Raw genomic sequence first — 15,801 nt, 5'->3', positions numbered from 1 at the left:
TATGCCAAACAATGAACAAGCAGGTAAATGAAAAAACCTGTCAAAAACTTCTAGACCTAGGAGGAAAATACACATGGTACAGAAATGCGGGGAGGGGGAACATGGGCATATTTAGGTATGAGCAGAATTGATGCAAAAGCCTAAGGTATGAGAAGAAACTAGTCTTGACAATCAATCAACCATGAAAAGAGCTGATGTTCAGCAAACTCAGATGTTCTATGGAGGTTGAACCAACTTTTCACCGGGGCCACATAATAACATCAAAAACAGATATTTGCATAATAATTCATAACAGTAGCAAAACTACAGTTAGGAAGTAGCACCACAACATGAGGAACTGTCTTTTTTTTTTTTTTTTTTTTGGTTTTTTGAGACAGGGTTTCTCTGTGTAGCGTTGGCCATCCTGGACTCACTTTGTAGACCAGGCTGGCCTCGAACTCACAGTGATCCACCTGCCTCTGCCTCCCGAGTGCTGGGATTAAAGGCATGCGCCACCACGCCCGGAGTTCGAGGAACTGTCTTAAAGGGCCATAGCACTGGGAAAGTTGAGAACCACTTCTCTACCAGCAAGAGAAGAGTTTGAAGGATCAGAGAAGAACAAGGCTGAATTAGGAAAAGACCAGGTATCACATGCCTCAGCAACACTAAGCAAAATTAAGAGCCTAGTACTTCTGATTTTGGAATTTAGGGAATGTGAGTCTCAATGCAGGATTATCCCCAGTAAGGCTGTCCTGTGGGGCTGTCTCTGGGGGCTTGCTTTAACTAAGTTTATTAATATGGGATGACACAATCAACTGTGCGTGCAACCATTACTTAGGAAGAGTGGCGCAATCAATTTGAAAACAAGCAAGCAAGCATACATGCACCTGTCTGTGTTCTTTTGTTTTGGTTTTTTTGGGGAGGGGGATTGTTTTGTTTGTTTTGTTTTTCGAGACAGGGTTTCTCTGTGTAGCCTTGGGCTGTCCTAGACTCACTTTGTAGACCAGGCTGGCCTCAAGCTCACAGCAATCTGCCTGCCGCTGTCTCCCTAGTGCTGGAATTAAAGGCATGCGCCACCATGCCCGGCCTCTGTCTGTGTTCTTGTGCATGTGACATGACTAGCTATTTGAATTTTTGCCTTGAATTCCCCTTAATGATAGATAGGTGGTAACCTACACTAATATGCCTTAAATAAGCTCTCCCCTAAAATGCTTTTTTTTTTTTTTTTTTTTTAAAAAACAAGATATTTTATCACAGAAACAGAGGAGAAACAATCACAAGAGATGCTGCAATATTTATTTAGACTTACCATTTGGGCATCCCTAACCTGAAAGTCTGAGATCTAAGTGCTACCCAATCCATAATCTTTTCAGTGGTATTCTTCAAAATTTTCATCTTAGTAGAATAACTAGAAAATAAACTAATCAACCATACTCTACAAAGAAGTGTTACAAAGATGAGTAAAATTAGGGATTTTAGTAATGAAAGGGGATGTTATGATGAAATACACAAGATAAAAATAATAAAATATGAATGTATTGTTCAGGAATATAATTATACCAAGTCTCACATGCAATGAATATATTACAGGATTAAAACAACAGAGGCCTGGGGGTGGCTTAAATAACACACTGAGTTTTTGTGTGTATGTGCACTTTTATTCTGTTTTGATATTTTCTGTCTCTTCTGTCTTTTGTGAGTTTGCTTGTCTATACTGATTTTCATTTTCTTTCTTTCTTTCTTTCTTTCTTTCTTTCTTTCTTTCTTTCTTTCTGTGTTTCTTTGTTTCTTTTTTTTTTCAGGTTTTTTTTTTGTTAATTTTCCTGATTTGGTTTTTGGGTTTTGTTTTCAAAAAAGAAAAGCAAAATAACATAATGTTGGGTGAATAGTAAAATGAGTAAGATATGGGCAGATTTGGGGAGGGGAAATATGATGAAAAGACACTGAATTTTTATTAAAATTAATAAATAAATATCAGACTGTTCAATTTCTCTTTTTATTTTCACCTCATATGGTCTTGTACCAGATCCTGTTTTCTCCCTATACCCTAGGAGGTTATTCTTTATTGCCAGTCTCATAAGCTTTGCTCTCTCTTCTCTAGCTCTAAATTTTCCCTAATTTCATTAGTATTTTACTGCTTAAAGAATAAAGAGGTAAAAAAATTTCTTTTGTTCATTTTACCACAATTCCTATCTCTCTCTGTCTATCCAGTCTCCAGGTTTCCCCGTGCGTTGCTCACTGTCTAACTTTTGCATTTGCTTATCTCCTACTCCTTCTTTATATTCTGGAATCCGATTTTCATAATTTATATTCTACAGCTCATGAAACTTTACTCTTCAAAGCTATCAGTGACTTCCTGATCACCTTAACTATGACCCTATATTCATATTCTCTTTCTCCTCTCCCCACACTCCCTCCAGAAGGAGGAGATACTAAACTCACCTGAAATGGATTAAACATTTCCTCATATGAGGCTTGTATTTCACTAAAGGAGGCAGTTATATAAATACGCAAATATTTAAATACATAATCATGATGTAACATAAATAGTAGAATTATGTATTGCTATAGGTGGTATCCATAAAGGAAAAAAAATGCTTTCAGGGCAGAAAAAGCCAGCAATTTGGAACAGTTTTGAAATATAAATAAAAACTTACTGAAACCAAAAGAGAGAAAATTTGGCTGCAAAACAGAAACAGCAGGTGCAAAATGCATGTAAGAGAAATGATGCTATAGGCAACTAGTAGTTCAACTTCTAAAACAATCTGTGAAATTCCTTAGAGCAGGAAATAATATAAGGTAAAGAGAAATAATTTGACTTTTTGCCAGTCAATGGATGCCTAAACACGGGAATTGAGTGGTATGATTCTAGTGTTCATCACAATCATTTAAGAGCAGTAAATTAAAGAAGATTTAAGGCTAGAAATGAGTAACGGCTGCAACAAAACAAGGTAAAGAAAAAACCCAAGACTATGCCATTATAGATAGGTCATAGAAGATTTGATTATGATTTAAAGTTATAAATGAATTACAGGCAACAAAGGAATAAGAACAGATTCTTGCTCATTCTTATTCTCTTTCTTATTTTTGTTTGTTTGTTTGAAACAGGATACATACACAGTCTAGGCTGACATTGGACTTAGGATCCAATAGTTTCTAACTTCCAAGTGCTACAATTAAAGGTGTGTGTCCACAGCAGTCTCTAGCAGTTGTGTTAGCTGGATGATGGGTCATCCATGGTGTAAAGAAGCCTTGAAAGACTGAGTTTTGAAGTAGCTGTAAAGCACTAGAATCCTTCACTATATATATATATATATATATATATATATATATAAAACCTGTGACTATTTTAAAGGGATCACACATCTCTTGAAATATCTTTTCTTAAGAAGTAGGGACTCAACTACTGTCTTTCAGTAAATTTTGGAACTTTGTTGAGCAACAGGTAACACTAAAGAACGACATATGCTTCTTCCAAATTTATAGACAGCAACATAATTTCTACTTTGTTATTTAAACATTAGCTGTGAGACCTTCAGTTACACTGAGAGTACCAGGCCATGAGCTCCAGTCACAGACAGACGCGCTGGGAAAGGAGACCAACTGACAGCCCTCCATTCCTTCCATTCCTCCCTGGTTGGGTGCCATATATGTGAGGGAAGAGTTTTCAGATTAACCCCAGTTTGCCTACCCCTCTTGTTCAATCATTCTTTTTTTAAGTGAAATATTTTATTGGAAATCATTTTTTTTCAAACAATGCATTTTGATCACAGTTATGCTTCCCTTAACTGTCATTCATAGTCTTTAACTCTTCCTAACCTAGACACCAGGTGCTGCAGGTACTGGATGAGTTTTGACACCCATATGTTGCAACAAGAATAAAATTGTTATTTTACTAACTAAATCTTGCAGGAAGTTTTCTCACACTGGAATTTGGAGGTGTCGGTATTTAGCAGACATGATATTAATTATTAATACCACATAAGCAAAAGACAGTTATTAAGTTACAAAGTATATGAACTTTGCAAAAAAGTGTTTCTGTGTTTCTGTATGTAGTTCCTGCATGTGAGTGCACATGCCCCTGGAGCTTGAGTAACAGGCATGTTGCTGACCATGAATGCTGGGATCTGCACTCAAGTCCTTAGCAAGGGCAGCAAGCATTCCTAACCACCATGCTTTCCTACAGCCTTGATATATCCATATCTTCTTATTCATATATATTAACTTTGAGGAATGATTTAAAATAAAGTTTTTTGGGAAAAGAGAAGAACTAAGCTAAAAAACTTTCACTGAAAGCAAATAATATGCCTTGGCCTGTAAAAGTTCCTGCAGCACAAGCCTTACTCTGAGTTCTATCCCCAGAGTCTACCAGGAACTGACTGCTGACACACACACACACACACACACACACACACACACACACACACACACACACACACAAATAATGATGATGATGATAACAACAACAAAAACAACAATAATAACAGTACATAGAGCTTAAAGAACTATCTATTGAAGCCTAGAGATGGAGTCCAGAGGTTCAGTTCTTGCCAGAATTTGGTTTCTTAGAAATACAAAATAAAGAGACAGAACCTACCATGACCTGTTACTGATAGCTAGCTACAGATTCTCATCTTGGGTTTTTTAATACTAAAGAAGTTTGAACAAGGATATGGAGAATGGGAAAGGGAAATTATTACATCTAAATCGTCAGAATTATCTTTACACAGGAAAACAATCACCTCAGGTCTCCAGCAAAGCAGTAAAAAGTAAATGGCACAGGATTATTTCTAGGTAGTATTAATACATAATGCCTCAAGCTATTTCCTGGAAGTTATTGAAATGTAATGTTTGGTTTACTTAGAGTGCTCCCCTAAGCAAGTAGTAGCTTGTGAGCTAACTGAATTGTTTTCTATCCCATGCATGTGGATGTTAAAGGAGATTAAGCCTAAAGGCACATACCTCTATTTCTACTGAGAAGCCTGTAGCATATACCTTTATTTCTAGTGAGATTGATAACAAAATCAGAACTCATTTGCTTATTTGAGTGAGGCTGGAAAGAGCACTGGCTGAAACTATAAGTAATTCCAGTTCTAGACGACCTCTTCTGGCCTCTGCAGCACTGCAAGCATGTGGTGTACACATACACAGTCAAGAAAACCACCCATACACATAAAAGTAAAACACATTTCCTGTTTTTTTTTTTGTTTTTGTTTTTTTTTTAATGTAGGGGGCAGGGAAACAGCTCCATAGATACAAATCTTACTGGGCAAGTGTGAGGACTAGAGTTCGGATTTCAAGCATCTATGTAAAAAGCAGCTGGGTAAGCATGGCAGCAGCTTCCAGCCTCAGCCCTCAAGAGGTAGAGACAGGACATTCAGGCAAGCAAGCTCCTTAGACTAGCTAGAACTGGCAAAATCCAGGTTCAGTTTCACTAAATAGAAAGTGATGAGTGACTGAGTAAGATATCCAACACCAACCGCAGGCCTCCACATGCGTGTGCACACGTGTGCATATTCATCTGCACAAGTCAGTGTGCCACATGCATGCGAAGATGTGCATAAGAGCCCATGCACGTGCACACACAAACAACAAGAATCTGTAAGAGTTAAGAATCAGTAACAGAATAATGAAAGGTCTGAACTATAAACGAAAATGTTCTAGACTCTGTGTGAGATGTGTGTGTGTGAGTGTAGTTACACATGTGACGTACCATATGTGTAGAGGTCTAAGAACAATTTCTGATAGTCTGTTCTTACTACTGGCTTTGAAACAAGCAGCGTATTTCTTATGGTTTCTGCCTCTGCGCTTTGTATTCCACGCTAGCTAGCCACAAGCTTCCAGGCAAAGGGATTTTCCTCCCTGCCTCCCTTCTTGCTGTAAGACTGATGGTATTGTGGGACAATACTACCGCATCTGGCTTTTTTTTTTTCCAAGATGTAATTGTTTGTCTATAGTCACCTGGGAGATGGCCCCTATGGGGATTATCTTGATTGCATTAATTAATGTAGGGAAACCCATCTTGACTGTGAGGTTGGATTACTTCTTTACTGGTGGAGATGACTGTGTAAAATGGAGAAAGCAAGCTGAGCAAGAGGAAACATCAATTGGTCGGTGCCTTGATTGTGGATACAATGTGAGCAGCCGTGAGATCCTGCTACACTGAACTCCCTCCCGTGACAGACACACCCAGTCATAGTACGCCTTCCTTTTTCAGTTGCTTTGGGTGGGAGCTATTTATTATAGACACAGAAAAGAAACTAAAACATATTATTTCAAAGATCTACATTACTTACTGGGTAAGTGCCATCTCCTTTATCCCTACCCTGATTTTCAAGATTTCTATAACACAGGAGGATGGAGAACAAGAGCTGAACCACTGCTTAGGAAATACCATTAATAATGTATCCACAGCCAAATAAATCCATTATAAGAAACAGAATCAAGGAGAGACCGCTCAGAAAAGAAAGGAACAGGTACTTAATAGCATTTCCCTTTAATTACAATATCTTATTTGTGCCATAAGAGAAGTTTGGCTCAGCTAAATCATACAGCAAGAGACATAAGAGGATGACCTAAATAAAGTCACCATTAGGCCATTTGCAATTATACATAGATACTATATTACATATTGGTATATGAGTTGATATCCAGGACAAATCACAATTAGATCATTACTCTTTGCATATTTCCACCACAACTACATAAATACAAACCAATTTTCATCATTTAAAATCAGCAAAATTCCTACAGACCCAAGGATACCCTGAAGGTAAAGTGATTAGTATAAGAGGGTTCAAAGGTCACCGACACTTACCTCCAGGTGCTCTAAGTTACTGGTTCTTTGAACAAGCAAGTTATCCTTCTGCAACATGTCCCTGTACTTAGCAGTCAGCTCATTGTACTGCTTGTTGGCTAGTTCTAGTTCAGACAAAGAAACACTACTATCTACAACTTTCTGGAGAGCTGCAATTTTGAAGATGGCCATTTCCTGAAAAAAGGAATACATGGAATTAAATTTGCACTTTTTTTTTTTCTGGTAAAACCTTCTTTTTAAGGAAGATCACTCACTTGAAATAAAAAATATTTAAAAGCCATTTGAAAAATATATCATTTTTCCCATGTTATTCTTTCATCTAGAAAATAATATTTGGAAAGTTTTAAATAACAATTTGAATGACTCCTTTTACAAGTTGTTACAGTTGCCAGATGTGGTGGCATACACCTGTAATCCCAGTACTCAGAGAGGTAGAGGCAGGTGGATATCTGTGAGTTCAAGGTTAGCCTCATCTACAAAAAGAGTCAAACACAGCCACGGCTACTTAGTTATCCCATCTCAAAAACAAATAAACAAGTTGTCATAGTAAAATTAATTTGAGAAAGTATAATAAACAGAAATCATCTTTGAATGCCTTTTGTAAGTTTTAGGAGATTAAAATCAACTAAACATCTGGCAGTTTAAATGACAAAATTAGCATGAATTAATGATACCTTTAAATTTTAGTTATGTTTGCTTTCTTGAAGTGATACAAACTTAGTTCTGAGTGATTCAAATATCTAAATAGTAAAAATAAGGATTTAAGTTACTTCCTTCGTGTTTGCTATACTTTTAATATAGAATATTCCTCCAAGGACACGTAAAAAGCCTATTTCCCAGCATGGTGCTATCAGGGGATTGTAGCATCTAAGACGTGGAGTTTGGTGGGAAGTTTCAGGTCAATTGGAGTGTGCTTTCAAAGAGGATTATGGGACCTCTCACTCTGTGTGCTCTCTTTTTCTTTTTCTTTAAATTGGCTAGGAGGTGAGAGGCCCCTATTACCCATCTTCTTACTGTGATATACTTGTGGTGACAGGCAAAAGGTAGTGAGGTCATTCTCCCAAAGCTTCAAGTATTGGAACCAAAACAAACTTTTCCTGTTTTTAAGTTTAACTATCCTAGGTATCCGGTGCCATCCTGGGAAGAAGAGTAAATGATGTTCTACTGTAGCTCTGAAAAGTCACTAACCACAGGTACTAAGGAGGTTTTATTAACACAAGCAAGGTACCAGGGCCTTTTCCAGTTCTTTCCGGTTGGATGCTCCATGATAAGCCTAAGGTACATAGACAAGCACAGTAAGTGATGGAAGCAACCGTGGTCAAGCTAACGATGTGGAGATGAAGCACTTGTAGCTATAATCCACTCCTGAGATTAGCCAAGTTCACGTTGACTTGCAAAACCTCTCTCCATGTAAATAAATACGTACTATTCTACCTTATAGGGATTTGGTTTCATTTTGTAATACAGGCTGGATAAACATGAAATTATGTTTTGTTTTCTTTAAAATATGCCCTTTTCTTATTTCCTATAAAAACAAAATAAACAAACAAACCCAAAACCGTGGTTGAAGAAGAGCAGAAAACCCTAGCTCATATTTTAAGCACTATGTGCACTGGCAAAACTCCAAAAGAGTCCAATCTTTTTTAAAAGGCACAAAAATAAAAACAAGAGGGTGTGGTGGCACATGTCTTTAATCCCAGCACTCAAGGAGGCAGACGCAGAAGGATCTCTGTGAGTTCAAGGGCAACCTGGTCTACAAAGTGAGTCCAGGACAACCAAGACTACATAGAAAAAGCCTATCTCAAAAACCCCTACATAAATAAACTAATTCAAATAAAACAAAAACAGGAACATTTCTAAGTCTCAAATTGCCTTAATTCCTCTTCAAATAGAAAGAGCTCTTATGTGAGGGTGCAGACAAGCGTGAATGGGAAGCCACTCGAGCGTCTGTCCTTGTCGCAGAGTCACCGGCAAGGTGTTCTGTTACCTGGGCAGCGGGGCAGCGGCAGCAGCTAGACATTTCACACTAAATCTTTTGAAAACATACATGTTTTGTCGTTTTGAATTCCATTTTTAAAATATTGAAAGCAAAAAGAAAAGATCATTTCAAATTGCTAGAACGTTACTTTTGCCAATGCATGCTCAGTGAAATAGATTCTAAGGAACATAAGAACTTTAAAGGATTTAGGATATATTAACCATTATAGCTATTTTTATATTTAATTAATATGTGATGTTATCTGAAAAAATAATTAATTTTTAGTTTTCTGTGCAAAATAATGAGGAACATAAAACTACAAAGTTAAATATGAACTCCTATGGCAAAAGTATACATTATATTCCCTGTTTTGTTCAAGGTAAGAGACTAGCAGCAATGAAACCCCAAAAGCAAGATACTATGTAATCAGTTCTGGGTATGTAAGTATTTTCCTCTCTAAAAACAACTGGATTACTTTATATCTGAGCAGTAGTATGTAAGTTAGGTCTAGAAATTTTTGTTATGTCAAAAAACAAATCTAGCTAGGTTCAAAAACCAGTAGGAAACAGAGAAATACTGTTAATGTTTTCAGTATTATAACATTATTATAAGGTGTAAATAAAAACTTTCTATTGTAGAGATGCACACTAAAAATATTTAGGAGAGAAATGTCTACACTATAAGCATTCCTACAAAAATGGATGAAGTAATTACAACAAATGTCAATAAACATGGACCATTTATCCCAGTGATGGATATGCATGATTCTTATTACCTTCAAGTCAAAAAGTTCCTGAGCGGCCCCCCGCCCACAAAAAAAAAAAAAGAAAAAAGTAAAAAGAAAATCAGAAATACCTTAAATCTTTGCAAACTTCCAATTTTTTCAGTAACTTCAGCTTCCATTGAAACTAAGTCATTCTTGTGTTTCCCATTTTCTTTTCTAAGCTGCCGCTCCGTTTCCACTAAGGTTGTATACTGCCGAATGAGGGACTTTTCATTCACTTGCAAAACAGTGACTCTCCGGCTGTTTTCTGAAAGCATTTTCTTCATTTCATTGGAATCCATCTGAAGAGCACTGAGCAAACTCTGTAGAGAAGCACACTGGGGTTACTAAGTGAGTCTGCGCTTCCTCCTTTGCCCTGTCAGGACGATGGTCACACTGTGCTTACATTGTACTCCTTTACTTTCACAGCGTCTTGTTGAACTTGATCCTCAAGCTTCCTCTTCTCCTCTTTTATTGTCTCAGATTCTGTTTTCCAAATATCCTTTTCACTATAATAAATGCAATAACAATGAAAAAGATAATAAAGTAAACAAAATAAAATGTATAACAACAAGAGGGATACATTTAGATTATGCAAGCTTTAAATTTTCTTAGAACAAAAGACATACTACTTACCATTTGACATGCAAGAAGTTAAATTTCACTCAAAGTTTTTAACAAATTAAAGGTAGTATCATAATTGTATCAAATTATTTTTATTTACCTGACCTAACACTTTAAAATATTTACAACATAATACTCATCCAGACAGGAAATATATAAGGCAAGTCTACAATATTTTGTACCAAAAAAAAAAAGGAAATAGAAAAAAACAGAAAACTCCCAAGCTTTAAAACTTCGTTAGTAAAGGGCTCTTTAACTTCCTTCTAACACTAAAGGGTTCAGATCAAAATGATGTGAGAGCTGACTTTACACAGCACCCAATGGATTAGATTGATTTGTTTAAAAAAAGAAAAGAAGTGTGTGTGTGTGTGTGTGTGTGTGTGTGTGTGTGTGTGTGTGTGTATGTAAGATTTCAAATGAGTAACTACTCAATTAGTATATGGAATTTATAAATAAATTATGGTAAAGAGAAAAGGATTGAGAATATAAACATAGTTAATATTCCAAACAAATTCTGAAAAAAAAAATTAAACCTCAAAATTCTAACCTAATTCTTAAATATGAGCAATAAATATACACAAAATATTTACAATACAAACATTAGAAATCCCTAGATTTGGGGAAATCTGATTTTTCTCTTATTAGTGTGTATCAAATACAAATAGCTACTTGGTTAGGAATGTTGTTTTTATAAGAGGGAGAGAAAGAACAAAATATAAATCTGGGTGAGGAGGAAAGAGGACATGGAGAGGGGAAACATGATCAAAATATTTTATATGGGAAAATTTTAAACAAACAAACCCTTTAGATTTACTAGATGGGATGTAAAGGACTCAAACAAGAAGAGTAGGTTCAAATCTATGTTACCACATTATGACTTCAGTATATTATTGTATGCTTGAAAAATTGTTTATTGTAGATTATTGCATTCTTACCATAAAACATGAGAATAATAAACATATTAAACAGGTTGATATATCTATTCAATTTTTACATAAACAAAGATACCTTTTTAAAAGTATACTTTTAAGTATATTTTTACTTATCTATTAAAATAAATCCAAATTAATCATTTTTTAAAGTATCTAAGTCCTTGTTGCCTACTGAAAAGGCATTCAAAAGTTTAATTATGTATGGCACGGGCCAATTTTAGTGGTAGCATTACTTTTGCCACCAAATGGTTTTAATTTAAACATGCTTGAATTTTAATTAGATATGTGAAAAACATGTGGCTCTGTTTCAATGGAACCTACTTTCTATGAACTTCTGGAAACATTTTACAACCACAATAACAGATAACAAAAATCCATACAAACTGATCCATCTCCTACCTTGGTTTCTTGTCAGTCCGATGCTACCATCAGTGTTTAAAATCACCTTTAGTTATGAAGTGTATTTTCTACTAAGACTCTGATGAAAGATGTATAGTGATGGAAGCAATGAATGCTGCTAACAAAAGCAGCGTCTGTAGTGTCCGAGTGCGCTGTGCACTAGCTTGAACATTTTCATTAATAGCTCACTTAGATTGTATTACAACCCTATTGAGTGTGGAACTACTATCACAGAATTAAACAGGATGAAACGAAAACACAGACAGTGAAGGCAAAGCACCTTGCTCAGTGCCTCACACCTACGTACGACACACTGGAATCTGGCTAAACTCTATCAATCCCAGACATGAAGAGGGTTAAGAACACTAAACTAGTTTAGAAACATGTTTAAATATGCTCTTGACAGTAGTTATGTCGAGGAGGATCAATATTTTCTGTGTGATTGTGAATACAATACCACAACTGTATAAAGTTTTCAAAACATAAATACCTCAGATATTCTTTATATAATAGACTTTGCTGATGACGAATGACTGCAAATTTTCTGTTATAATCTTCAAGAGAATCTTCTAAATGCTTTAACTTCTTTTCTTTATTGTCTAATTCCTAAAATTTCATTTACAAATAAAAATTTAAATAACATTAGATTATATTTTGAATCCAAAGGTACACATTCACATTCCAAAAAGATTATGAAAACTCCGTATTTTCAACATTTTAATATACGATACAAAGAATGAGCCAATACACATAGAAAGTTTTATAAAACAAGCAAAATTATTTTTCTCAAATGTGGTAGTACAGTATGCACACAAACTATCAGATACAGAATCTACCTTAAGCATAAATGTTTATCAACAGAACAGTTAAATACTCAACTCCTATTACTTAGCCATGTATTTCACAGCATACACTTTTGTGCCTCCACTAAAATTAGCCTATTTCTTTTAAAATAAGGTAAAACTGTAGCTTTTACACTAATAAATTAATTTGTTTGTTTGTTTGTATGTGAGTCCACTGCATATGTAGAGGTCAGAGGGAAAGTGGTGGAGTTTGTTCTCCCCTTCCACCATGTGGTCTCAGGGACTGAGCACAAACGCAGGCCACCAGGGCTGGCAACAAGTGCCTTTACACACTGAGCCACATTGCTGGTCCTCAGCTTTTAAATAAAAATAAAAAACACAAAGCTTAGATCAAGCATGACAATACCATGTTGCCACTATTTGTTGATATTATCCCAATAATACATGAAAATAAATCATTACTATTTCCTTGTATATAAGAATAGTGACATAAGATGCATTTTAAAGAATTGACTTGATGTGTTATTAAAGTTACAGATTCAAATAAAGATAAGATTAATGTCATGTCCACATATAAAAACCAAAACAATGATGAGTATAACTCAAGTATAACACCACTGGATAATCTAGTACTGGGAAGCAGTGAGCCTTACAATCAGAAGCGTATTTTGTTGTTTTTGAGTAGATTTTTGTAAATACAATTATAGGGTTTGTGATGTTACAGACATTAAACTTCAAATGAAACTTTGAAAAGCACTTCATCAAGCTATTTTTGTTGTTGTTGTTTTGTTTTGTTTTTGTTTTTGTTTTTCGAGACAAGGTTTCTCTGTGTAGCTTTGGCTTCCTGGACTCACTTTGTAGACCAGGTTGGCCTCAAACTCACAGCGATCTACCTGCCTCTGTCTCCCAAGTGCTGGGATTAAAGGCGTGCGCCACCACACCCGGCTCATCAAGCTATTTTTAATCTCATTATGTAGATGGAAAACAGTAAAGCAATGACAGGTCAAGTGGTATAATATAGTACTCTTTCTAATTCTCAGTGCATCAACTAACAGTTTACACAAGAAAATGTGAAACTCAAGTTTACTTGCAAACTTCTCTTGTGATTAACATAAAAGCAGGCAATTCTAATAACAGCACTGAGAAATTTTTTTCATTTCATTCTCTCATTTTTGTAAGCAGCAATAAGCACAAATACTCACTTATACAATGCTATTTTAATATTACTTCTATTTTGTATATTATTCTTCATGTCATTATATATTTCAAATGAGTAACATACAAACGGACAAGATGCATAATCATACTTTACATGGAGTTAAGTTGAATAACCCTCTTCACTTATATTCGTCCAGCTGACCCCCAATCTGCCAATAACATACTTGTTTATTTTGAAAATTCAAAGGAATTCATATACTAAATCCATAAGCATACTACCAAAAATGTCTGTTACTAACATATAAATGTTGAGTACCTGCAAAAGATGTATTAAATATTCATTCTGAGAATTGATGATACAGGCACTAGATGGGGCTATCCCATCAGGTAAGTCTACACCTTTGTACACCACATTTGATCCTGCAGACTGACGCAGAAGGTCAGTTTCTTTCTCAAGATGATCAATCTGGAAACAGTGCAGGAATGACAGTCACATTCAGAACACTACAAAGCAGTAAGTGATACTTCATGTTTTCTATACTGTGTATCTTTTTTTAGAAACTGGGAACAACTTGAGAATTAATTAAACTTGAATTTTTACTTAGACATGCCTAAAACAAAAGTTAGAGCTCTTAGGTTATCTTGTCTACTACAAGGAACTTATTTTTCCACATAACTTCTTAAGAACCTTCAAAAAACAATGCACAGAGGGTGAGAGACTTTGGGATGCTCAGCCGAAACAGGGCTCAAGGATCTGTGTGGAAGAGGGAACAGAAAGACTGCAAGGACCAGTGGTTGTGGGTGACACCAAGGACACAGCAGTTTTCAGACTCAACAGGGCATTTGAATATGTGAACTCATTGAGGCAGTTGTGATAGCACACACAACAGGTGCACAAGATCAAGCCTGACAATGTTCTGGCACAGACACAGGGGTGTGGTCACAAAATCCCACCCATGGGCAAGAAGCTGTTTGAAATTGGTCACCACCAGGAGAGGAACACCTCAGTGGCCTTCAGTAGGGACACTGGACGCACGCACCACACCGCAGGGCAAGCGCCATGCTCAGCAGTTAGTTGGCTATCAGAAATCAGATTCTGGGGATTTCGTTTGTTTCTTTTAGGTTGTTGTTTTAAGAGGAAGAAATAATATTTAGTATGGTTAAGAAGGATCCGAGAAGAGATAGCCAGGTAGGATATGATAAAATACACTATATGAAATTAATAAAAAATAAATATAAACATTTTTCAAAATCTCCGAAAGGGAGGCAATAGTTAGGGGTTGAAAGATCTCAAAGGACATTTTCCCCTCTTTAAAAAAGTTTCCTATTGAACATAGAGTAATAGGCTTAATATTTTCTTAAATTTAATAAAATTCTTACCTTTAAGTTTGCTTTTACCAACTGCTGTGAAAAATTTATAGCCTCTTTCCGAGATTCCCTGAGTTCTTGCCTTAATTCTTCATTCCTTCCTGTGAGTTGATCAACTTGGGCTTTCAAATGCAAACTGGCATCAAAGATTCCTTCTGCATTCTTTGATTCCATAGCCTAGTATATTTGTATTATATATTACAAATACAATAAAAAAACAGTAGATAATAGCCAAGAAATATACGCTTTTAAATAATTTATCATCTTTCCATGCTCATGGCAATGTCTAATAAAAATGCTATTTACATTTCTTATGAAGTAATATTTATAACATTTAAGTTTAGCTTATGTTACTATATATAGTGATTACTTCATTAAAATAAATAGCATTTAGTAAATATTAATAGATTAGAGATGTAGAAAATAACCAGGTGGTCATAAGATGTTTAGCATCACATATGAAACAGTTTGCCACTAGGTAAGTTGGTTGCTCAGATCCTTACCTCCTCACTTCCTCGGGCAGCATCTGTAAAGTAGAAATGTTAGCTCTGCAGATGCCATGTAGTGAGATGCTGCTGGCATCTGCAGCCTACACGTTCCTCCATAGTAGCCTATCCACAGACCACAGAATTCATCTTTTTTTCTTAAGTTGCTTTTTAACTGTTTTATCACAGCATCAAAAACAAAACCAATACAGGAAATGGGCTGAATGAAGACAGACATTAGTATGGACACAGAACTTACATTAACCAGTCTTTCAAGACTTGGGATGATTAAAGATGTTTCACTGCCTTTCACATCAGGATCCTTTGGCATGTCCTTAATAGCTTGCAAGATTTCTTTCATACCTTCTTCAAGTTGCTTATTTTCTTCAACTAATTCTTTTACTGTAATTATATTTTTTTAATTTGAGTGAATAGATCTTTCACAACTTACATTATTTTATGTACGACAGATATTTCAAATAGGAAAAAGTTGGA

General features: G+C 35.7%; 1 protein-coding gene across 1 annotated transcript in view; it reads right to left on the bottom strand.

Moving 5' to 3' along the window:
• Window positions 1-15,801, bottom strand: part of Cep290 (centrosomal protein 290) — an 80,297-nt gene that overhangs the window by 42,085 nt on the left and 22,411 nt on the right. The window contains exons 22-28 of the mRNA XM_051173015.1: window positions 15,566-15,708; window positions 14,834-14,998; window positions 13,770-13,919; window positions 11,983-12,098; window positions 9,944-10,046; window positions 9,630-9,860; window positions 6,797-6,970 (exon numbers count right to left, since the gene is read on the bottom strand). Coding sequence (XP_051028972.1) covers window positions 6,797-6,970; window positions 9,630-9,860; window positions 9,944-10,046; window positions 11,983-12,098; window positions 13,770-13,919; window positions 14,834-14,998; window positions 15,566-15,708 — 1,082 coding nt within the window. The remainder of the gene's footprint in view (window positions 1-6,796; window positions 6,971-9,629; window positions 9,861-9,943; window positions 10,047-11,982; window positions 12,099-13,769; window positions 13,920-14,833; window positions 14,999-15,565; window positions 15,709-15,801) is intronic.

The sequence above is a fragment of the Acomys russatus genome, chromosome 31, assembly GCF_903995435.1.
Source record: "Acomys russatus chromosome 31, mAcoRus1.1, whole genome shotgun sequence".
Lineage (NCBI taxonomy): Eukaryota > Metazoa > Chordata > Mammalia > Rodentia > Muridae > Acomys > Acomys russatus.
Note: the sequence above shows the minus strand (reverse complement) of the source record. Positions and strands in the feature narration are given on the sequence as shown.